The sequence below is a fragment of the Puma concolor genome, chromosome A3, assembly GCF_028749965.1.
Source record: "Puma concolor isolate L17-30 chromosome A3, mPumCon1.1.hap2, whole genome shotgun sequence".
Classification (NCBI taxonomy): Eukaryota; Metazoa; Chordata; class Mammalia; order Carnivora; family Felidae; genus Puma; species Puma concolor.
The window spans coordinates 35,363,628-35,389,505 of NC_141669.1; the positions used below are offsets into that span (position 1 = coordinate 35,363,628).

The following is a 25,878-nucleotide window of genomic DNA, read 5'->3' on the forward strand; positions in this document are numbered from 1 at the left end:
GGAGAGATAGAATCCCAAGCAGGCTCCGCACTGTCAGCGCAGAGCCCAATGTGGGGCTCAAACACGAACTGTGAGATCATGACCTGAGCTGAAACCAAGAGTCGTACGCCCAACCGACTGAGCCATCCAGGCGCTCCTACTATCAGGCTTTTGATCCTTACTAATCTAATGGGTAAAAAAAAAAAAAAATGATACCTTGGTATAGTTTTATTTTACATTTCTTACAATAGCGTGGCTTTTTTATAGAGGCCACCTTATATTTCCTTTTCTGTTTAAACCTTTTGCCTGTTTTCTATTAAGTTTTGTTAAAATAATTTGTAATGGGAAAATCTTTAAGTCAATAAAGGAAAAAAACATATCCTTACATTTAAACGGACGCGGTTAACCCTATATATTCCCACCAGTTATTCTCCCCTTAGAATAAGGAAAAACATTGAGCGTACATTGTCTTCCTTGTCCTCTACCTTCCAGTGTTGACATTGTACAGCATTTTGTTCCGGAATTTTAGAGTTAAGTAGTGATGACTTAATAACAGCACATCATACCAGACACTGTTCTCAGTACTTATTACATATAAGTCCATCTTACATTACATAGCTGCTTTTTAAGGTTTATATCTTCGTTTTACTCATTTGTTCTCTTGCTACCGTTTCTTGTATCCAAGTTATCTTTATTTTTGAATTACATTTGTGTTTTGCTTTGCTGAAATGTGTCGCTATCAAAGTTTTTTTCAGCAAGCGTCTGTGGGTGGTGAACTTTCTAAATCTTTGCCTGCCTTAAAATGTCTCTATTTTACCATCACACTTGAATGCTAGTTTGGCTTTTTATAGAATTCTAGGTTCAAAATAGTTTCCTCTCAGAACTTTGGAGCAATTGCCTCATTGTCTTCTGGAATTCAGTGTTGTTGATAAGTCTGATGTCAGTCTGATTCTCACTCTTTTGTAGGTAACATGTTTTGTCCTCTGGAAGCTTTTCTCCTTTAGAATTGGTGTTCTGAAATTTTACCAGACTACGTCTACGTCTACATGTTGGACTTACTTCAGTAACCATTTTGTTTATTTTTGGTAAATATGTTGAAGTGAGGGAGGACCTTTATTTTGTTTTCAGCTCAGGAGTGTTTTCATCTAAGATTACTGTTTCTGTGTTGTTCTTTATTTATTTTAGTAATTTTATTATTTTTAAAACTTTAATTTTTAAAAAAATTTTTTTTATGTTTTATTTATATTTGAGAAAGAGCATGAGTGGGGAAGGGGCAGAGAGAGACGGAGACAGAATCTGAAGCAGGCTCCAGGCTCTGAGCTGTCAGCACAGAGCCCGATGTGGAGCTTGAACTCATGAACCACGAGATCATGACCTGAGCCGAAGTCAGACACTTAACCGACTGAGCCACCCAGGCGCCCCTTAAAATTTTTATTTTTGAGAGAGAGAGCGCAAGCAGGGTAGGGGCAGAGAGAGAGGGAGACAGAGGATCTGAAGCAGGCTCTGCGCTGTCAGCAGAGAGTTTGATGCGGTGCTTGAACTCACGAACCATGAGATCACGACCAGAGTCAAAGTCGGACACTTGACCGACTAAGCCACCCAGGTGTCCCTGTGTTGTCCTTCTGTTCTCTCTGTTCTCTTTATGGAATTCCTAGTAACAGAAGTTGGTGATTTCTGTTCACTTGGTGTCATTCTTTTATTTCTTAGCCCTTTTGTGTGGCTTATTTGGAGAATTCTGTGATATAATACTTTGGTGACTTATTTCATTAGCAGCTGTGTCTATTTCGTGATTCGTTCAGCCCATTTGTCGAATTTGTAGTAGAGTTGACTCTTGAGTTGTGCAGGGGTGTGGGGTGCCAATCCTCTGCACAGTAAAATGTCCGTGTATAACTTTTGACTCTCCAAAAACTCAACTACTAATAGCCTATTGTTGACTGGAAGGTTTACTGATAACATAAACAGTCAATTAACATTTTGTATGCTATACGTATTGTATGTTGTCTCCTTACAATAAAGTAAGCTAGAGAAAAAAAATGTTAGTGTATCATAAGGAACAGAAAATACATTTATATGCTGTTTTTATTGAAACAAATCCATTTATAAGTGGACCCCTGCACATCAAGCCCATGATGTTCAAGAGCCAGCTGTGCTCGGAAGAGGAATACTAAAGAGAGAAGGGAAAATACAATAGAAAGTTACCCTGGCTGGGTGCCTGGGTGGCTCAGTTGGTTGAGTGTCCTACTTCGCTTCAGGTCATGATCTCAGGTTAGTGGGTTCTGTGCTGGCAGTGCAGAGCCTGCTTGGGATTCCCTCTGTTTCCCTCTCTGTCCCTCCCCGACACCTATCACACCCTCTCTCAAAGTAAATAGATAAACTTAAGGAAAAGAAAAAAAAAGATGGGGTACCTGGGGGCTCAGTCGGGTGAGCGTTTGACTTTGGCTCAGGTCACGATCTCATGGTTCATGGGTTCTAGCCCCACATTAGGCTCTGGGCTGACAAGCTCTGAACCTGGAGCTTCGGATTCTGTGTCTCCCTCTTTCTCTGCCCCTCCCCCATGTTCGTTCCCTCTCTCTCTCTCTTTCTCAAAAATAAACATTAAAAAAGAAAAGAAATTACCCTGGCATTTGAAGAACTTTTTCTTCATTCCAGTTTTTGTACTTTGACCACAAATTTTATTAGCAGGGATAAGGCTAAACATATTCGAATTCTAGATGTCTGTTGTATTTTCTTAGGAAGTTTGACATTATGAGAGTATAGCGCATAGGTCTGTTGCTTCTTAGTCTAGTCTGTTACGTGTGTAGGTACGTTGATGTCAGCCTGACATTCTCCTTTTCGGAGTCCAGGGCCAAATATGGCAAATCTGAGACACCGAGCCCTAACTCTGCCCCTGGAGACCCTTCTCAGTCCTTTCCAAGCAGCTACTACCAGTTGATTGGAGTTGGCACAAAAATCTATTTTTTGTTACAGCATTAAAAGTAATAAATGTTCATTTATAAGGACATTTTTCTCTTGCTGTTTAAAATGTTTTTATTTTGTGGAATGACATTTTATAATTAGCAGTTATGGCAAGTTTGTGTCTCATTAACCAGATTATTATCAACTGTAAATATTACCGAGGCTTCTTATTTGACAAGTTAATTATGTTTTATGATACACATTTTCTTATTGATCCATTACTTTGAATGTTAATGGCTGCTATTATCTTTTTACACTTCCCTTTTTAAAAAAAAAAAAAAAAGTTTATTTATTTATTTTGAGAGAGAGGGAGTGCGCATTCAATTACAAGCAGGGAAGGGGCAGAGAGAGAGAGAGTCCCAGACAGGCTCCTTACCCATCGTGGGGCCTGACTCGGGGCTTGAACTCGCCAACCGTGAGATTATGATCTGAGCTAAAATCAGGAGTTGGATGCTCAACTGACTGAGCCACCCAGCTGCCCCTAAACAAAGCTAGTACTTTATTAATAGTTTAAAATTGATGTCACATTGTTTATTGATTATTAAGTGAGGCATTCCAATAATTAGATTTTGTTAAGCTTCTTTAAAGGTTTGTGTTAGCTTCAACTTAATTTGTAGACTCCTGTTTTGTATTTTCATATGACTAATTGAATGAAAATAATTTTTGTAGTCAGTAGCTAATCTAAAATTTTCCACAGATTACTTTTTAAATTGTTTCATTGAGCATTGAGGTATAGTAATAACACACTGAATTCTGTAGCTTCCTATTGCCACCTGTGTTTCTATTAGTGCTTTTGTGTGTGTGTGTGTGTGTGTGTGTGTGTGTGTGCGCGCGCGCGCGCATGCGCGTGTAGCCTGTATTTAGAATTGCTCAAAGTATGTTTTCATTTTGCATTTCAAACTATAGATTTTTAGACCTGGAAGGATCTTATTATACGTAATCTGTTCAAACTGTACTTTGTGGCTAAGTCCTTGACCCAAGGTTACCTAGACAGACCAATATTCTGTCCTCTGATTGCTGCTTTTCTGTTTTATTTATCTCTTTTTTTAAATTTACTTTGGAGAAGGTAAATATGGCTATACCCCATTTTATGTTTGTCCAATTTGGCTGTGTAGAAAAACAAGTTTTGGAGCCAGACATGGATATTAATGTTGATTTTGTCATGTGCCTTGGGCAGATTAATCAATCATTTTGAGCCTTAGTGTCTTCCTCTTTACAAGGGGCTTACTAATACTTTCTACCTTGTTACCTACCCTCCTTGTCTTGAGAGTTATGTGGAATACAATGAATAAAGTACCTGGCAAATCATGAGGTATGCAGAAAACAGTGCTTTTTATATCAGTCGGAATCATTTGAGAGAAACAGAAACCAGCCTACATATGATCTATTACTGGGAATTAGGTGCTTATGAAATAATGGAAAGACTGAAGGTCGTATCCTAGGCTCGGCCCCAGGAGGACTCCCGTAACAGTTCAGAGAACTGACCCATATGGGAAGCTGCTCCCTCTGAAGCTTTCCCTGCAGCTAAGCTGGCAGCATGCTTTTTCAGTTGTCCTGCAGAGCCAGGAAAGTGGAAGTTGGCAGTGGTCACCTGAAGCCTCAGTCCAAGATTGTAGAGGTCATATCCAGAAGCTGTTGACGCTCACTCCTTTCATGACACCTGAGAATGGACGTTGCTGCATCAAAGCTTCACTTTTTCAGCCGCTCCTGGCTAACTGCTAAGGGTCTCAGGAAGGTGACCCCAGCCTCATTGGGCTCATAGCCTCTCAATACCTTTTATGCCAGTTCCTTGCACAACTTTTTGTGTGTGGGAAACTAGGAATTCGTTTTAAGCTTTCAGATCTCTCCAAAGGGAAGGAATGAAGTTGAGAAAATCCAAATATTTACTGTAGTGGCATTTTGATAGATGATCGTGATGGTGGTACATAAGGATTATTATTGCCGTGTTTGGTATACCTTATTCAGGATTATACATCAAGCAAGTGAGTGACATTCTAGAACTAGAATTGGAAATCCCAAATCCATTTCTTTTTAGTGGGCCATGCTCCTTCCAATATCTTGTTCTTACTCCTTCAGTAAATAATCCACTGAGCATCTCTGTATGATCTAGTGTCTGTTCTTGGTGCTAGGTATGTTAACAGTGACCAGACACTGCTCTGTGCTCTGAAAGCCTTTTGTCCTGGGGTCGCAGGCACGTGGTGTTTTAACACCGTGTAGTAAGTGCTGTGGCAGAGGTGAAATACCTAGGAAGGACACCTGACCCCTGTTGGGGGGGGGTTTCTAAAGTGATACCACATGCTTTTAGGAAATGGTCATTCACAAGTTTGAGTACCCTGGTCACCTATACATTTTACAAAAGAGTAAAGAGAATTGTATCATGACAATTTTGGTTAAGAATGGGACGGTATAGATGGGAAACTCTTCTTGCAGAGAGGCGGAGAGAATACTTAGGAAAATCCTCTTGGATCTGGCCAGTTCTGTTGCCGAGCTGAGGTGAGAGGCATCTTTGATGGCAGCTTCTGCCTTCACCCATTTATCATAAGGCTTTCAGGGGCCATATTCCTTCCCTTACGAGCCAAGTAGGCATCGTGGCACAACACAGATCCTAGACCTAGAGTCCAGATAGTCTCTATTCTTTTCCTCTGTTACCTTGTTTTTTTCACCCAAGATATAAGAAGCGTTCTTGGCTTTATTCTATGTGTTTAATAAACAACACTTTAAGGCATTATAGAGAGCTGGTGGGCTTAAAACATTTTCTCTTTTCATACTTAACGTTTCTCCTTTCAGGGCTATAGTGCACAGGTCCCATTATGTCATAAAAAGTATAAGACGAATAGAAGTGTGTGGGTGGGTGTACAGTGAAGAGCAGCAGTGTGCCCCTTGCACGTTTGGGAAGCACAACCCCACAAGACTGGTTGTTGCCATTGCCTAGGGCTTCTCCCTTGTATGGGACAGTGAGTCCTCACTGTGTATCTTTCCTGGAGTATGTTGCTGTTCCCCCACCATCAGCGGCTCCATCACCACCATCCACCCCCCACCACCATCACCATCCACAAGCGGGCAAGGGCAGGGTAAAGAGCTATGAGTTAGCTGGAAGAGGTATTTTACTTAATACGTACAGCACTTATTGGCAGAGGTTAGTATACAGCAACAATGTCTTACATATTTCCTAATGAAGATGCTTACAGTTACAGGGAAGTTGTGGTCATTCAGAAGCCCTCCGGGTGCCCTCTTTCCCTCAGAGAGCTACCCCTCTACACACCTTCTAAACTGATGCTCAGAATAATTGTCCCAGGTCCTGTGCTGCACCCTTTAAAAATTTTTTTTAATGTTTTATTTTATTTTTGAGACAGAGAGAGACAGAGCATGAATGGGGGAGGGTCAGAGAGAGAGGGAGACACAGAATGCAAAGGAGGCTCCAGGCTCTGAGCTGTCAGCACAGAGCCCAATGCGGGTGTCGAACTCAGAGACCGTGAGATCATGACCTGAGCTGAAGTCGGAAGCTCAACCGACTGAGCCACCCAGGCTCAATGCTGCACCCTTTAAAAGGCCCTTCGTAAATTCCCTTGGCATAACATTATCAGTATTTTTTAAAAGTTTACTTATTTAAATAATCCTACACCCAGCGTGGGGCTCGAACTCACAACCCCAAGATTAAGAGCCATATGCTTTGCTGACTGAGCCAGCCAGGTGCCCCTGTTAGTATTTATTAAATTTTAACATTTCTTAGATGTAAACTTGTTTTTGTAGTTTGAGTCTTTTTTGGAGGAGGGAAAGGCAGAAGTACTTAAATTCCAAGAATGCGTATTTTCAAGTTGTTTTTAGGGAAAAGACTTTCTTCTGCCCTACTTTTGTCCTTAAACTAGTAAAAAAGAATGGGGAATAAAATCATTCTTGGTAGAATAGAAATGTTATGTGATGAGCTCTCATTCTGATATAGAAATAGAATGATGAAATACCATTACATGTTTTCTCTAATCAGCAATTGTTTTCAACCCACATTGGAATTTGCATTAATGTTTTAAACTTCCAAAGGATGTATTATATTTCACTGGTGGAAGACCTTGAACTGCTAAGGGCTAGGTTGCTATATGATGTTGAAAGAAGCTTATTTATTTTGTGTTTTCCGTGTACTGTGTTTGATACTGCATATCAGATTAACTCTTGAATTTTTTTTTAATTCCCTTGAGTGAAAGATAGAGGGTAAACTGTATCTTAGGTTAAATAAGAATAGATTAGAGTTCTTACCTCGATTAAAGGGTTACTTTTCCAATCATACCACTTTATGAGCATGATCTCCTCTCCCCACTGCCCATAGTTTAGTGGAAAAATTACATTTCTTCACAGCCAAATTAAACCTTTCTGTTGGCCAGTATTTATAGATCTTGGAATAAAGTATAGCTTTGGACACCATCTGATACAATATCTTGGTTCTATGTAGCTTCGTTGCATAAATAAAGATTTTTTATAAATTCATTCTTTTTAGCACAATTTTTTTTCCACGATCTCTTGCTTTGTCTTGTGTTTTTTCCCCACTCTTGACATTAGTCTTTAAAGCTGCATGAATATTTTCATTCTGTGGGGACTTGTGAGTCTTTGTGGCAAGGTTGTAAAAATAGCTGGTTGGCCGAACTTGCTTTTACATTTAAGAGTATTGGAAATGCGTGTGGGTGAAACTATGCTTCCTGGCAGGAATTAATTTCAGCCTGGTCGAAAAATTATTAAAGGTTAGGATACTGGAAAGACATCTCTAGAGATAGCAAAAATAAAAGATGTTATTTCCGGTTTTTATATAATTTTTTTTGCCTTTCAGGTGTAATATGGTTGACTCCTTTGTTGTGTTTTTCTAGTTTAAGTAGCAAGTCCATTTCCTTTGTTGAGGTGGTTTTCAGATTACTCAGTACTCTGTATAGTTGGGGAAATGTTTTCTTTATTTCCCCTTATTTGAAAAGACTTAAAAAACTTGCTTATGACTGTATATCTTTTCATATAAATGACTATAAATAGGATAGGAAAGGATGACAGGATTATAAGAAATTTTGAGAAATTATGAAGCTCATTAGTGAAAGGCTCCCAGAGGGAAATAAACTGCAGAAAATGTCTGTAAGAAATGTTATTGTAATCCTCTACTCTGTGATTGATTCTTGTTTCCATTTTGTCCATGGTAGACTATAAATTTTCTGGTCCTTGGTTTCCATATGGCTTAAAGCTTTGAAAAAGGTTATATTTTATAGTATGGGATGGCTCATCTTTCTTATATTGGTAATTCATATGTCACATAATTCACAACTGTAAATAGAGTGTACCATTGTAGAATTATTTTTGATTGTTTAGTAGTTTACAGAGAAAAAGGAATCGAAAAAACGCTTCAGTGACTGTCCTAGTAAATAAATGTACCTTTTTTGGGGGATTGTCTTTTTTTTTTCTTTTTGTATGATTCAGAGAGCATGTGTATACAGTTTTTAAGGTTTTTAGTAATACATGTTCCCAAAGAGCCTTCCAGAAAGTATGAATCAATTTTACTTTCATGCTTTGCTGTCATTTAGTCTTCTCCTGTATTGTAGAAGTTTTATAGTTTTAGATTTAACATTTAAGTTACGACCCACTTTCAATTAATTTTTATATGTAGTGCGAGTTATCCATACCTAAGTTCCTTTCTTTGTAGGGCGAGGGGCGTGTGCATATCCGGTTGCTCCAGCACCGTTTGTGGGAAAGGTTTGCACTTTCTCCGTTTGCACTGCTTTTGTGCCTTTGTCAAATCAGTTGGTCGCATATGTGTGGCTCTGTTTCTGGCTTTCCCGTTCTGTTCCACTGATCCATTTGTTGCTCTTCTTGCCAATAACCTGCTTTTGATTATGGTAGCTTTTTAATGCCTGAAATCAAGTAATGTTAGCCCTCCAACTTTGATTTCTCATTTTCAGAGTTCTTTTGGCTGGCTATATTCTAGATCGTTTGCATTTCCATTTGAATTTTAGTATCAGCTTGTCAATTTGTAGAAAAAGCCTGCTGGGATTTTGATTGGGATTGTGTTAAATCCATTACTCAATTTGAGGGGAATTGACATCTTAACAATGTTAGGTCTTCTAATCCATGAAAACAGTATGTCTGTCAGCACTGACGATTTGTTCCTTTTTATTGTTGAGTAGCAGTCCATTGTGTGGATGTACCACCATTTATTTATTCACTCATCTGTTATTGGACAGTTCACTTGTTTCCAGTTTTGGGCTACTACAGACACAGTTGCTGTGGTTATTTGTTTACAACTTTTTGTACAGACATACATTCTCTTGGAGTAGAATGGCTTTATCCATGTAATAGGGGTATTTTTAGCTTTTTAAGAAACCGTGAACTGTTTGCCAACGTGACTGTACCATTTTATATTCCCATAGGTAGTGTAAGAGAGTTTTGGTGTCTTCACTCTGCCTACAGTTGGTATGGGCAGTCTTGAATTTAGGCCTTCTATTAGGTGTGTGGTAGACATGGTAAATTTTACTTTTCTGTGTCCTGGATATTTTCCTATTCCTGTAAATCTTACTGAGTTTTGCTCTGGGATGCACTCAGGTTACTTGGAAACAGTTTGATCCTTTTGGTTATTGTGTTTATGACTTTCATATCTTTGTTAAATGAACATGGAGCAGTCAGAGCTCAATCTAGGGCTTAATTGTTCCCCATTACTTAGGCAAGACTTTTCTGTGTACTCTACCCAATACGCTGTGAATTACGAGTTTTTCCAGTGTAGCTGTTTGGGAACAAATCTGTTCATGGCCCCATGTGATCACTGGGCACTGTTCCTTCTGATTCTTTTCCAATGATTCTTTCCTTGGCTTCTTGTAGTTTCTTCATGTGCTTTGATTGGTATTGAGATCGAGGATCACCCCCTCCAGTGTCAAGTTTTCTTTGTTCTTTGGTACTCTGTCTCTTGCTCTCTAGTTGCTTTGATCTCCCTGGTTGCTCAGCTTTGTCTCCCTAACTCTGGGACTCTGCCAGGCTTCGCCTCAGTTTCTTCTCCTTCTGTTGTTGCCAGGAAATTCTCTCAAGGCAGTTAAGTAATGTTAGGGGGCTCATCTCTTGTTTGCTTCCTGTCTCTCAAGAATTATTCTTCTTCATCACCTGATGCCCAGTGGTCCAGTGTTAAGAAAACTGATGTTTCCTGTATTTTGTCTGCTGTCTGCTGTTTAAATTGTTTATTAATTTTGAATTGTTTTGGTTGTTTCTGACAGGAGGGTAGATCTGGTCCCTGTTAATTTATTTGTCCAGAAGCATAAGTCCTAGTTCTTTAAAAAAATTGTTTTAAGTCAAGATATAAAATACAATGGAATGGGTGAAGTGTGCAGGTCAGTAAATTTTCTAAACGTGTACATTTTTATGTACACATAAAATGTACTCAGCTCTGGGTGTGGCTGGGTGGCTCAGTTGGTTAAGTGTCTGACTTCGGCTCGGGTCACAGTCTCACCATTTGGAATTTGGAGCCCTACACCAGGCTCTCTGCTGTCAGCATGGAGCCCAGTTCGGATCCTCTGTCTCCCTCTCTCTCTGCCCCTCCCCGGTTTGTGCATGCACTCTGTCTCTCTTTCTCTCTCTCAAAAATAAATACACATTAAAAAAAAAAAAAACACAAAACCTCCATATTACTACTACTCAGTTCAAGATAGAGAATCTTTCTAATACCCTATTGGATTTCTTATGCCCATTCCTGGTCCTTACTGCCCTCTGCCTCCCACAGGTAATCACTGTTCAGATGTCTACCCACCATCTGTTAGTTTTGCCAAGTTTTTAACTTCATCCGGATGGAATACCTACAGTATTTGCCCTTTTTTACCTCACTTTTTCCCTCAGCTCCCTGCTTGTGGGATCCATTGGTGCTCTTGCTTGTTATCACTTGTTCCTTTCTCTGGCCCAGTAGTATTCCTTCTTCTGTTGATAGACATCTGAGTGGTTTCCAGTTTTTGGCTCCTATGACAAAGCTGCTAGGAACATCTTGTACGAGTCTTCTGGTGTATTTAAACTCTCATTACTCTTGGGTAAATACCTAGAAGTGGAATTGTTGGTTTATGGGGTGGGTGTAAATTTACTTCGGTAGATATTGCCAAAAAATTTCCCACAGTGGTCCGGCCAGCTTTTACTTTGTTTGTTAATGTATGGGAATTCCAGGTGGTTTATGTTCTTAATGAGATCTGGTATTTTTAGTCTTTTAAATTTTCACCATTATGAGACCGTAAGTTTTCTTTCATTAGGCCAAAGGGTCATACTCAGGTTGAGTAAAATGAGAGCTAGGGTGACCAACCATCCTGACGGGTTCTCTGAACAGGGAACTTTCAGTTTTAAAACCAGGACAGTTCCAGTCACCCTAAATGAGGCTCTCCACTGATTTAGTCAACAAGATGTGAAGGTAGTTGAAGAAGGAAATTCTCATGGTCTAGCCAAGTTCAAGTACAGATAAGGCCTGGGCCAACCTTGTGCAGTCTTGCGTTCTCTAGTTTAAAAATGATGGGGACCCACCCACCCCAACCCCCCCTTTTCCTTCAGGTCTCACTTAAGCTATGCTTCTTCACAGAAGGCTCTGCTGGCCCCTCAGGCTACATTAGTTTCCTCTGTCCTACTTCTGGATCACCCTACAGAAGTTTATAATACCACACTTGAGATAATAAATTTTTATCTGTGATCCTGGGTCAACTATAATCTATCAGGGAAAGACTTTTTTTTTTTTATATAAGTATATTTATTTATTTTGAGAGAGAGAGAGAAGAAAGAGCACGAGTGGGGGAGGGTCAGAGAGAGAAGGAGATAGAGAATCCCAAGCAGGCTTCTCACTGTCAGCTCAGAGCCCTACATGGGGCTTGAACTCTGGAGCCATGAGATCATGACCTGAGCCAAAATTAAGAGTTGGACACTCAACCAACTGAGGCCCGGAGGTGCCCCATATCAGGGCAGGACTTTTATGTCTTCCTCACAGATATCCTCAGAACACATTGGTAGGCACATCAATAAATTTTCTTTCTTTCTTTCTTTTTCTTTCTTTCTTTCTTTCTCTATTCTTTCTTCCTTTCCTCCTTTCCTTTCCTTTCCTTTCCTTTCCTTTCCTTTCCTTTCCTTTCCTTTCCTTTCCTTTCCTTTCCTTTCCTTTCCTTTCCTTTCTTTTCTTTCCCAGGAAAAGGGTAGGGTTGGGAGGGGAATAGGTCCAACATATGGCAGGACTGATCATTGGGAAATTTCTCAGCCATGAAAGTTTAGTTTTGATTCCATTGGTGATTGAAAGTGACTGGGGGTTTTGTGTTTTGTTTTTTGTTCTTTTAATCAAAGCAGAGGAGAAAGGTGAGTTGCGTCGTAGGAAGATGATGGCTTCTGTGTCCGTAATGATTTGGGGAGGATGGTGGTCTGGTGGTGCTGGAAAATTTGGTTACTTCTAATCCTTTTGTTTTGTTACTTAAATTTAAAAATTGATAGCAAGTGGGAAAATGCATGGTGGCATGTTAAGGCTGTATAAAATTCCAGATGGACTTTGAATATATTATAAGATTGGGCAGCCTTTGCCAGATGCAGTGTTCTTTGAATAAATAAATGTAAAGCAGAAATAGCTTAAATTTCTGATGGGATCCTAACTTGCTGTAGAACAACTTATGAGTCATTATATCATACAATGTGAAGATAAAATTTGTAGCAGGCTTCTTAAATTCAATAAAGTAAAAAAGTCTTGCTTCAGGCAGTTTTTATTTTTCTTTTCAGGTTAGACTTCAGTTAGTAATTCTTTTGCAGAGATCAGTCATTCCTGAATACCTTTCGGGTGGTCTGGAGGACAGAACAATTTTCATAATAACTCTAAGTTGTCATTTAATTGTTCCACTAATTCTCTCATGAGTACGTAGCTGAGTTTTTCCAGAGACTATATGACATGCAATGGCATCATCACTCTCATGATAATGTGGACTGTGTGCTTGTAATTTCTTGTGTTTTAAAAATTTCTTCATTTTAGGGGTGCCTGGGTAGCACAATTGATTAAGCATCTAACTTCGGCTCAGTCATGATCTCATGGTTTGTGAGTTTGAGCCCCACATCGGGCTTGCTGCAGTCAGCACAGAGCCCGCTTTGGATCCTCTGACCCCCACTCTCTCTGCACCTCCCCTCCTCTTGCGCAGGCATTCTCCCTGTCTCTGTCTCTCTCAGGAAAAAAAAAATTTCCTCATTTTAATTTCTAATACAGTATTGGTAGATATAACACATTAAACAAACGCTCTTTGAGGTCTTAGGGTTTAAGATATAAGTAGTTCTGAGACTAAAAAGCTTAAAAACAGTAGAGATTACCTACAAATAAAATCTTTTTCAAAAAAAGTGAAAACAGATTTTTAATTTGTTTTTATTTTAATATGACTTGCCTTCTTAACGAAGAGCCATTTTTTTGGTAATTTATTTTTTAAAGCTTATTTTTTTTATTTTGAGAGAGAGAGAACAAGTGGGGAAGGGGCAGGGGGAAATGGGGACAGAGGATCCAGAGCAGGCCCCATGCCCATGAACCATGATTATGACCTGAGCCAAAGTCGGATGCCCAACCAACTGAGCTACCCATGTGCCCCAAGAACCTTATTTTAGAATATAGGAATTGTTTTCCAGATGTCAAAGATCATATTAAATGTCATTTAAGAAATAGTAATATCAGGGATGCCTGAGTGGCTCAGTTGGTTAAGCATCCAACTTCAGCTCAGGTCATGATCTCATAGTTGGTGAGTTTGAGCCCTGCATCAGGCTCTGTGCTGACAGCTCAGAGCCTGGAGCCGGCTTGGGATTCTGTGTCTCCCTCTCTATCTGCCCCTACCCTGCTCTCTCTCTCTCATTCTCTATCTTTCAAAAATAAGTAAACATTAAAAAAACCAAAAAAAACAAAAAAACAGAAATAGTAATAGCAGAGTGCCTGGCTGGCTCAGTGGTCAAGCCTTCAGCTCTTGATTTTGGCTCAGGTCGTGATCTCAGTCATTAGATCAAGCCCTGTGTCAGGCTTCATGCTGGGTATGGAGCCTGCTTAAGATTCTCTCCTCCCTTTCCCTCTGCCTCTCTCTCTCCAAAAAAACAAAAAATAAAAAACAAACAAAAAATAGTAATAACAAAAAATATATAGTAATAGCAGTTTTTAAAATCTAATTCTGTGTTAGACATTGTGCTAAGCAATTTATGTGCATTATCTCAATACTTACAGTAACCTTATGAGGGAGGAAGAATTATGTACACATTTTACAGATAAAGAAACTGAGGATTACAAAGAGTAAATAACTTGCCCAAGGTCACATAACTGGGAGCATTGGGTACTAGACTTTGGATTCAAGTGTGACTCTGAAGCCTGATCTCCCATCCACCTTGTTAGATCTTGAAAGAATTGTGAAAAGTGGAGCCCCTTGAACAGTAACTTTTTGGTAGTTACTCTGTGTAGTGTTTATGTCTTAACTTTGTGCATCTGTCCTTGCAGCCACTGACTTGTGTTACCTGATAATTCTTACCCAGTCTCTTACAAACATTTCTTGAATCCCCATGAGTAAAAGAGCATGAATACAAAGATAAATGGCCCAGCTTTGTTCTCAAGGGACTGTAAATCAGATGGATTGTAGTGCAAGACATTCTGTCACAAGTACGTAAGCTCATGTGGGTTCTGCTTTGTGGCAAAGAGCAGGGGATTCTGCTGCATGGACATTGGCGAAAGTCTGAATAGATCAGGTACCATATCTCAGAGACTTCTTCCAACTTTACATTTGATCTTCTTACTTCTGGTAACTTTTCATCTACTCCAGTATTCTCTCTTGTTTATATCATGTGTTTGTTTCTTTCTTTCTTTCTTTCTTTCTTTCTTTCTTTCTTTCTTTCTTTCTTTCAGTTTCTTTTGAGAGAGAAAGAGCAAACAGGAGAGGGGCAGAGAGAGAGAGAGAGAGAGAGAGAGAGAGAGAGAGAGAGAGAGAGAGAGAGAGGATCTCAAGCAGGCTCCACACTGTCAGCACAGAGCCTGACAAACTGTGAGAGCCTGACCTGAGCCAAAATCCAGAGTCAGACACCTAACCAACTGAGCTACGCAGGGGCCCCTCATGTATTAAAATAAAAAAAAAATTTAATGTTTATTTATTTTTGAGAGAGAGAGAGAGACAGAGAGAGAGACAGAGAGAGAGAGACAGAGAGAGACAAACAGCACGAACAGGGGAGGAGCAGAGAGAGGGGGAGACACAGAATCCAAAGCAGGCTCCAGGCTCAGAGCTGTCAGCACAGAGTCCAACGCAGGGCTCTAACTCCAGAACTGCAAGATCATGACCTGAGCTGAAGCTGGATGCTTAACTGACTGAGCATTTCTTTACAAAAGCATTGGACTCTTAGTTCCTGCCTGATTTTGATCTCCCAAGCCGTCCTACTTTTCTATTTTGGTCTCTTCCTTTTTTAATTTTCAAAACCAAAATTTATTTGTATATTTAATATTTATAAATATGTATATTTATTTGCATATATTTCAGAAATTGGTTAATGCCAGTTGAAATTTACATTTTTGCAAGGTGATAGAAAGAGATGAAGAAAACAAAGATATAGGTTAAAGAAATTATTATCAGGGCACCTGGGTGGCTCCGTTGGTTAAGCGTTGGACTTTGGCTCGGGTCACAATCTCATGGTTCATGAGTTCGAACCCTGAGTTGGGCTCTGTGCTGACAGCTCAGAGCCTGGAGTGTGCTTCAGATTCTGTATCTCCCTCTCTCTCTCTCTCTCTGCCCCTCTCCTGCTTGCTCTCTCTCTCTCTCAAAAATAAATAAACATTAAAAAAAGAAAGACATGATTATCAACTATAGATGTTATTGCCATGAAGGAAAAAAAATAGAGCTTAACCTGGATTAGAGTTTTGGTACAGGGAAAAGGACTGTTACCCTTCTATTGGGTCCTGTTACTTTTTATTTCAAAGTATTTTTAGGAAGCAGAAAAGAGGCAATAATGTAGTGTTAATTATGAATCTACCAGCCAGGTTTGTCTTCTCTTAATATTTTCACAGGTTTGCTTCAGATTCTTATAGTGTCATGTGTATGCCTTCCCAACCCCATTCCGTTCCTAGTTTCTCCATAGGTGAATTGATGTCTTGGTGTGTTTTTTCCATTCATGTTTTTATATTTTTGCTATACATATGTGTATTTTTATAGAGCACTGTTTTTACATTAAAAAAATAAATGTTATTGTACATATGTATCCTTCTACAGATTGCTTTTTTGCTCAACATCAAGTTTTTGAGATCCATGCATGTTCGTACTTGGAATCATTCATGCATTTTTAGCTACTGAATAGAATTTCATTACATGACTGTACTGAAATTTATTCTTTTGGCCTTTTTTGCATTGTGTGTTTGTGTATGTTTTCACAGTCCAGAGGTCTCTCTCTCTCTCTCTTTCTCTCCCTTTTTTTTTAAATAACTATCATGCCATGAATTCATAGGTAATGGGTTCCAGCAGCTCAGGCTCTTTCCACAGGTTCTGACAAAGTGCACTTCTCTGGGTGGGGCAGGCTGGGGCTTCAGTTGAACCCAAGTACCTTTGTCTTTGGCGTCCTCCTTTTTCTGATCATTTTCCTTCACACGGTTCAGGAAGCTGTCTCTACTCTTAGAGTGCTTATTACTATGCTCAATACGTGCATTAATTCACTTGGCAAGAATCTTGCCCCAAACTTGCCGATTTACAACAGTGCCAACAGCATGCTGGCAACACTGTAGGCTCTTCCAGTTTTGCCACGGTAATACTTGTGGGGCACTGCTTTTTGAACAGTGCCCCTTCCCTTGATGTCTGCAACATCACCTTTCTTGTAGATGAGCATGGATGTGGCCACAGGAACAGCTCCATGTTTTCTAAAGGCCTAGGGAACATACAGCAGGTGCTGCCTCTTTCCCTTTGTGCTGGTCCTTCTGATGCATTCCTGGAAGATGGTGGCTCCGCTGACCTTTTGCATTTTATTTGACTTTTTTCTCAAGTTTAGCTCTTTTGCTTTTGGATAAGTTCATATCCCCTATAATTCGTCTTTTAAAAAATGGGGCGCCTGGGTGGCTCAGTCGGTTAAGCGGCCGACTTCGGCTCAGGTCATGATCTCGCGGTCCGCGAGTTCGAGCTCCACATCGGGCTCTGTGCTGACAGCTCAGAGCCTGGAGCCTGTTTCACATTCTGTGTCTCCCTCTCTCTGACCCTCCCCTGTTCATGCTCTGTCTCTCTCTGTCTCAAAAATAAATAAACGTTAAAAAAAATTTTTTTTTTTTAAATAAAAAATGTATACAATTTGGTAACTTTTAGTATAGTCACAAATTTGTGCAACCATAACCATTATTTAATTCCAGGACATTTTTATCACTCGAAAAGAAACCCATCCCTGTTATCAGTCACTCCCCCATTTCGCCTCCACCCAATCCCTAGCAACTACTCATTTACCTCCTGTCTCTGGATTTGCTCATTCTGGACTTTTCATATAAATGGAATCATATAGTATATGGCCCTTTGTGTCTTTCACTTTCATAATGTTTCATTTAGTATAATGTCTCAAAGTTCATCTATGTTGTAGAATAAATCATCAGCACTTCATTCCTTTTTATGGCTGAATAATACTTGGTTTATGGTAACTATGTTTAGCAGTCTGAAGAACTGCCAAACTGTTTAACAATGCAGCTGCACCATTTTACATTCTCACCAATAATGTACAAAGATTCCAATTTTCCACATTCTTGCCAATGCTTGTTATATCTTTTTGATTGTAGTCATCCTAGTTGGTTTGAAATATCTCAGTATATTTTGATTTGCATTTCCCTAGTGACTAATGATGTTGAACATCTTTTCATTTACTTACGGGCCATTTGTATATCTCTTGGAGAAATGTCTGTTGAAATCCTCTGCCCACTATTTAATGGGTTGTTTTTTTTGTTTTTTTTTTTTTAAGTGTTGTAAGAATTCTTTATATATTCTGGATACTAAATTCTTACCAGAAACATGTATGCAAATATTTTCTCCCATTCTGTGGTGTGGATTGTTTCTACTTTATTTTCTTTTTTGTAAGTAAGCTTTGTGCCCAACATGGGGCTTGAACTTACAACCCCAAGATTGAGTCACATGCTCTACTGATTGAGCCAGCCAGGTGCCCCATCTCTAGTTTCTTGATAGTGTCTTTTTAAGTACAAAAATTTTAATATTCCATTCATAAATATTTTTTGGTTGCTTATGCTTTAGGGTGCCATAGTAAAGAAACCATTACCTAGTCTAAAGTCATGAAGGTCTATACCTGTATTTTATCTAAGAGTATTATAATTTTAGCTCTTAAATTTAGGAGGTCGATTCATTTTGCATTCATTTTTGTATATGGTGTGAGAGTGAAACTTCATTCTTTCTTCATTCTTCATAACCAGTTTGATATTTGTAGGAAAAAAATTGTGTCATTTGTAGAAAAAAGATATTTTCCCCCAACAAATTGTCTTTAAAAAAAAAAATGTTTATTTATTTTGAGAGAGATGAGAGGGAGGGGGAGAGAGAGAGAGAGAGAGAGAGAGAGAGAGAGAGAGAATCCCAAGCAGGCTCCACTCCACACTATTAGAGTAGAGCTGTTGTGGGGCTCAATCTCAGGAACCTAAGCTGAAATAGGACACTGACTGAGCCACCCAGGCGTCCCGTGAATGAATTGTCTTGATACTTTTGTCCAAAATCTATTAATCATAAATGTATGAGCTTATTTCTAGACTCTCTTCCTCTGATGTATATGCCTGTCCTTATGCTAATACCACACGGTCTTGCTGTAGCTTTGAAATACGGAAGTGTGTGAGAGTCCTTTTAAATTCTTTTCCAAAATTATTTTGGCTATTATGGGTCACTTATATGTCCGAATGAATTTTAGGGTTTGTTGGTCAATTTTTGTGAAAAGACCGCTGAAATTTTGGTAGAGGTTGCATTGAATCTGTAGATCAGTTTAGGGAGAATTGCCATTTAACCATAGGAAGTCATTCAGTCTGTGAACGTAGTCTTTCCATTTATTGATTGATTTATTTCAACAGTGTTTTGTAGTTTTTAGTATGCAAGTTTTGTCCTTTGTTAAATATTTTTCTAAGTATTGTTTTCCTATTGTGTCATTGTAAATGAAATTGTTTTCTTTTTAAAAAAAATTTTTTTTTAACGTTTATTTATTTTTGAGACAGGGAGAGACAGCATGAATGGGGGAGGGTCAGAGAGAGGGGAGACATAGAATCTGAAACAGGCTCCAGGCTCTGAGCTGTCAGCACAGAGCCTGATGTGGGGCTCGAACTCACGGACCGCGAGATCATGACTTGAGCCGAAGTCGGATGCTTAACCGACTGAGCCACCCAGGTGCCCCGAAATTGTTTTCTTAATTTCAGTTTTGGATTTTTCATTGCTAATGATGGAAATATAACTGATTTTTCTTTACTGATTATTTGTCTCTAAACTGTCAAACTGTTTTTCTTCCTTCAGATAGTTTCCTGAAATCTCAATTGTCACAAAATCCTTCTAATTTTATTCAACTTGCTTATTCCTTTTTTCAGAACTTTTTTTCTTACTAGGCAAACTTGAGTCACATCAATACTGAGCTATTTTCAGTCCCAATAATATGCCTTCAAACATTTGGATATTTGTTAAATGCATCTACAGACAAATTTTTAACCACCTGCTTTTCTGTACGGTCTGTACCAGTAACATCTTATCATTGTGGGCTGCTATTCCATTAAAATAGAGACCTAAGGAAGCTTGGGAAAAGTCTGTGGAGGGCTCTCCTCCTGTCTACTTCCCCCTCCACACCTCCCAACTAACTGGTAGGAATTATTAGAATGCCAGTCTATTCTGAAGAACACCCAGTTTCAAGTCCAGAAGTACCTAGAATCAGTAATGACTGCTCCTTCCTTCCCTTCTGTCCCTTGTTCAGATACCTAAATTCATCACTGGCTGGCTCTGGTCTTGTGTATGTCACATGCCCATTCTTTAGAGCTTTGCCCAAGTTCCTGATTGTAACCTACTGCTGAGAAGACTGATCTCCCAAATCCCATAGCTGGATGTTCTGATACTCTGGACTATTTGGCTAGTTTGATTTGCTCTCTGATCCCCACTTCTTGGACAGTGTTTGTACTCACTTTGTCCCATCCCCTCTCAGCCTGCATGTGTAATTAGCCTTGCTGAGATTTTTGGCCATGGCTTCTTTCTCATCCTGCAGTCTAAAACTTTGAAATTTGTAAGAGCCTTGGTGGGTTGTGTATTATGTGGCCCATACTACTAAAACAGAAGATATTAGTATTTTTTTAAGTTTGTTTATTTATTTTGAGAGAGAAGAGAGCAAGCGGGCGCGAGAGGGGGAGAGGGAGAGAGAGAGAGAGAGAGAATCCCAAGCAGGCTCTGTGCTGTCAGCATGGAGCCTGACACAGGACTCAAAAACCATGAGATCATGACCTGAGCCCAAATCAAGAGCTGGACGCTTAACCTACTGTACCACCCAGGTGTCCCAGAAGGTACCAGTATTAAGGATAGTGATATTTATATTGCTCCTTAAAATTTTATACAATCCCCATTGTTCAGTTTCCTTCTCTACTCTTTCTCCCCTCTATGCTTCCAGACAGTGCCTTATTACTAATAAACTGTATGGAAAGTTTTGCAGCTGTAAAGAAAGTATAGTAACTAATTTGGTATCAATCTCTCTTACCACTGTATAGAGTATGGGACTTATACTTCAGTAACTGTTAGAAGGTAGCAAATTTGATGGTTCATCAGCTTGGTAAAACGGTTTAAGAAAAATTAGGAATATATTACCATGTACTCAATTTCTGATGATAATTATATTAGGTCTTTTTAAATTTTTCATTGCCTAAATGCCTGTTTTGCCATTGTGACCATTTAATGTTTTTAGGATTTAATGGCTTGAGAATCATTCCTATTCAGAAGCCAATGTAAATTTATAAAAATAGGTAAATGAAGTTTAACAAGTACATTTTGAAAGGTGACTTTTAGGTACTGTTGTGATTTCGGTTTTTGTTGTGGTTGCACGTAAGAGATTCTAGGCCTTTTCACCCTGCAGTCAGAGGTTGTATAAGGGAATAAGATTTGCTGCTCTTATTGGTAAAGTTTGTTGTGGTTTCAGCTGTACAGGGTACACATTAGAATTCAGTTAGCTTGTGTTTTACAGAACAACAATTTATCAAATCCTAATTAAGTAAAGGGTATAATTTGATACGTGGTATTTGCTGGTGCTGATATTGCTAATGCAGCAGTAACTTCATTGATTCCACTGGTGAAATGCCTATGCAAGTAAATGGCTCTTTTAGGGCTGTGTTTCTGTTTGAGTAGTTCATTAAAAAGAATATTCAAAGAATTTTAAATCATTTTAGTCTTTTTTTGGAGCTGGGTGAATCTTTCTCTAAGTCAGTTTTTCAGGTTCATTTTCAATTAAAGAGTTTTAAAAATTTGAAAGCACTGTAGAAAAGATCTGATGCTTAGCCCATTCATTATCCTTATGCAGTTCAAAAGCTCTGCTATAACTAGAGAATTATATGTGGTAAAATCCCTTTTGTGGTTCTGGGTCCCCAAATAGGAACTTAGAAGAATAGGGAGAAATATAACACACGTGTATATATTTCTCTGTGTCTCTGTGTGTGTGTTGCCTATCAGTGTCCCAAAATTAAAGTCTCTGAGTCCTAAACTTAAACTCTTCCTGCATGAAGAGCAACCCCCCACCCCCACCGCCACCCCCTTCCAGTAGTATTATTGGCTGAGTCCTCAGTGCCCCTGATGTTCCCACACAGTCTGGTCCAAGTAAGACTGAAGAGGATCTATGAGCCCTGAGAGCTTTTATATTAAGAAATTTTTGTATCTAAAATTATTTTGAATTATATCTGTAAATGACACTGGTCATTTTTTTTCTTTAAAAAGATTTTGTTTTTAATGTATATTTTAGAGAGAGCGAGTGTGAACGGAAGAGGGGCAGCAGAGGAGGGGCAGAGAGAGAGAGAGAGGGAGACAAAGAATCCAAAGCAGGCCCTAGTCTCTGAGCTGTCAGTGCAGACCCCGACATGGGGCTCGAACTTAGAAACTGTGAGCTTATGACCCAAGCTGAAGTCAGACGCCTAACCGACTGAGTCACCCAGACACCCCTTTAATAAGATTAGTAAATTCAGCTTTTAAATTTTTATTACTATTGTAATTAAAAAAATTTTTTTTGACATTTATTTATTTTTGAGAGACAGAGAGAGACCAAGTGTGAGCGGGGGAGGGGGCAGACAGAGAGGGAGACACAGAATCTGAAATAGGCTCAAGGCTCTGAGCTGTCAGTGCAAGGCCCGACTTGGGGCTCAGACTTACTAACCGTGAGATCGTGACCTGAGCTGAAGTCGGAAGCTTAACCAACTGAGCCACCCAGATGCCGCTAATATTAGTTTTTAAATGTTTATTTTTGAGATTGAGAGAGAGAGAGAGAGAGAGAGAGAGAGAGACCAAGAGCAAGTGGAGAAGGGGCAGAGAGACAGGGAGACACAGAATCTGAAGCAGGTTCCAGGCTCTGAGCCGTCAGCACAGAGCCTGACTTGGGGCTTGAATTCACGAGCCATGAAATTATGACCTGAGTCAAAGTTGGATGCTTGACTGAGTCACCCAGGCACCCCTAAATACAGTTTTTTTAAAACTTATGTAAAACTTTGCTGTCTCCTGTCCCTTGCTTCCAACGCTGCTTCTCAATAACTTCTGCTCATGGCTTGTTTCCAACACTTCAACTAGTGCCTGTTTGGGCACTTAATAAATCTTGGTTGAATGAAAGAAAGGTTGTTCTTACTCTGTTTCCAGACTGGTAAATAATTTACAGTTTACAAGCACAGCGTCTAGGTAGCTTAGTCGGTTGAGTGTCTGACTCTTGATTTCAGCTCACGTCATGATCCCAGAGCTGAGCCCCATGTTGGTCTCTGTGCTGAGTTTGGAACCTGCTTGGGATTCTCTCTCCCTCTGCCCCGCTGCTCCTATCCCCTGCTCATGTGTGCACTTTCTCTTTCTCAAATTAAAAACAAAACAAAAAATCAAGTATGGTTCTAGGTTGACTGTCATTTTCCCTCTTGGGTAGCATTGCTTTAGCATCTTAGGATGGAATAGTATTACTATTCGTGTATAATTCCACACTGATTCTAGTTTCTTTGCATGTGACCTATGTTTCTTTTCTGTAAGCGTTCGTGATCTCATGTTAGCACTTAAATAAAGTGTGCCAGAAATTCAGTTTGGATGGTCCTCTTCCTCAGTAAGGGGAAATGTTCTTGAATCATTTCTTTGATAAGTCTTCCTCCACTCCCTCTCCCCACCAAAAGAGATAATGAAATGTGTTTTCCCTATTGTTTCTGTCTGGAACTTTTATTCCTGGGATGTTGGACTTTATAAAGTATCTTTTAATTTTTTAAAATCTGTTGGTTGTCACGTATTTATCTCTATGTCTTAGTGTTGAAATTTCTGGGAGATTTCCTAATTAGTACCTTATAACCCTTCTATTAGCTTTTTTGTTTGTGTTATCAAATTAAAAAGTATTATCTTATTTCTTGTTTTCTGATTGTTCTCTTTTTAAAATAGAGTATTCTGGGATTTAGTTACAGTGTTGTAGATGGACTTGCAACCTTTCCTCCTGGCTTTGTCTCTCGCCTCCTCCTTTCTCACTGTACTTTTTGGTAACTTGAGGGTTAAGGCACCTCAAGCTTTGCGCTTGCGTCTTCCTTGCATCTGTCTATACATATATAGATTGTCACTTCCTTCTCTTGGCTAAGCGTATACTTTCTGTTTTGTTTTCTTTTGTTTTTATCTGCTTTCCATCTTCTAAAACCTTTTTTAGTCAAAAGTTTTTGTCGTTATTGCTTCCATTTTTACTGTCATTGAAATATTGGTACATCTTAATTGTATTTTATTTCAATATTTTAATGTTTATTTTTGAGAGAAAGAGAGAGTGCGTGAGCCTGCGAGCATGATTGGGGGAGGGGCAGAGAGAGAGAGAGAGAGAGAGAGAGAGAGACACACACACACAGAATCCAAAGCAGGCTCCAGGCTCTGAGCTGTCAGCACAGAGCCCGACACGGGGCTCCAGCTCAGGGATTGCAAGATCATGACCTGAACCAAAGTCAGACACTTAACTGATTGAGTCACCCAGATGCCCCCATCTGCCATTTTAAAATTGGAATTCTTCATCTTTGTTTGTGGCCTGGTTAATGTTATTTTATGGTTGTAACTCAAATAACAAATTAAATATGTAAATTTAAAATAAAAAATAATAAAATCAGTTGGTTTGAAGAAAATATTGAATGAAAGGTTGGTCTGTCTTAATTTCCAGATAGATAATGTGCTTTGTAATAATGCATTCTTTGAATTTTATTTGTGTAGAAGAAATTGAGGAAGAATCTGAAACAACAATTGAGGCGGACTTGACTGATAAACAGAAACATCAGTTGAAACATAGAGAGCTCTTTTTGTCACGCCAGTATGAATCTCTGCCTGCAACACATATCAGGTAAGAACTTCTTAGAAGTTGATATGAAGTATTCAATAATGTTGTGACAGAAAAAATACAAAACAGCCTTCTTTGAAGCATTTCCAAACTCTTTCATGATCTTGCTCAAATTAGTTTATTCTAGGTCTCATAATGGAATTTTATCTTGGAAATTTATAGTGTTACTACCATATTAAAGCCCTGTGAGTGTTTTCAAGTAAAGTAACCATTTTAGCTTTATTTTAATCCAGACTTTTCCAATTTATTTGAGTATCCGTTAGCATCCTACAGAACAGTATCCAGCAAACAGTATTTTAGGAAATTCTGGTCTTCACCAGATTTCTAGAACATTATGGAGTTAGTGATTAGAATTCCAGAACTGAAACACAAGATCTGGTTCCCAGGCAGGTGACTCTTGGTTTTGTAGACTGTATTTTCTATTGAGGAACTCTGGGATGAAAAAGTTTCTGTTTTTTATTACTTACTTGCATCTGCTCTATGCATTGACGGTAAGCAAAAGTGAAAACATTTTGTCGTTTTGGGGGCTGTAGATGAATGGTGGTATCTTTTATGATATGCTGGAAGTGGTAAAATTCAAGCATAAACATCTCGGATGTCTAACAAAATATTTGAACTTAGAAGATGTACAATTACTGACCCTCAAGGTCAGGTAAACTTGGCATTTAGTCAACCTTGGAGAGACTGTTTCAAAAATTGGCCCCTCTTCTTTAACCCCCAGTGTGGGTACTGAATCTGTCTTCTTTAGGCTAAGACAGATTTGGAGCCTTAAGCTGTGATTTGGTCCTCGTATCACACACACAGACACACACCCATCTCCCAGGACGTTTGTGCATATTTCCCTTTTCAGAAACGGACACAGATTTTCTAAAGCAGAAAATGTATGACAGATACTGGAATTCCTCGTGCTCTAAATCTTTTCAGAAATAACTTGATCTTAGTAGTTAACATCACAGCATTGCTTTATTAGGTTTTTTAGGGGACACTGTATTTAGATTGGCTAGAGTTAGTGTATTCTGTGTGACTAGGTCCTTTGCTGGAAAAAATAATCTGGATCTGGCCAGGTAATATGGAAACAGTCATTTTACCTACCAGTGGGGTATTTTAAGAAGTAGGAAAGTAAGTTATTTTTGTCCAGATGGAACATGAAAACATATTTCATAATTTTCTTAAAGACATATATAACTAATAATGTTCGAGAGCCATATGCATTTATTACTTAATTGGAAGAAACTAGAATCTACAGATTCATTTTAAGCTCAAGAAGTAATGTGGCTAGTCATAAGAATCCTGCCAGAATGAGAATCTGACAAATGGTTTTAAAAATGTACCCAAAACACGAAAGTACATTTTTAATTTACCGTCCTGATAGCTTAGAATCTGTTTATAAGTAATGTTTCCTTTAACAGATTGCTTGGAATGGAAAAACTAGTAATGTGTTTTTTGTCATCCATAGAACTAAGA

General features: G+C 39.0%; 1 protein-coding gene across 1 annotated transcript in view; it reads left to right on the forward strand.

Annotated features, from left to right (window-relative positions):
• Positions 1 to 25,878, forward strand: part of MTA3 (metastasis associated 1 family member 3) — a 146,907-nt gene that overhangs the window by 34,064 nt on the left and 86,965 nt on the right. Inside the window, exon 4 of the mRNA XM_086700470.1 lies at positions 24,291 to 24,417. Within this exon, the coding sequence (XP_086556596.1) occupies positions 24,291 to 24,417 (127 nt within the window). The remainder of the gene's footprint in view (positions 1 to 24,290; positions 24,418 to 25,878) is intronic.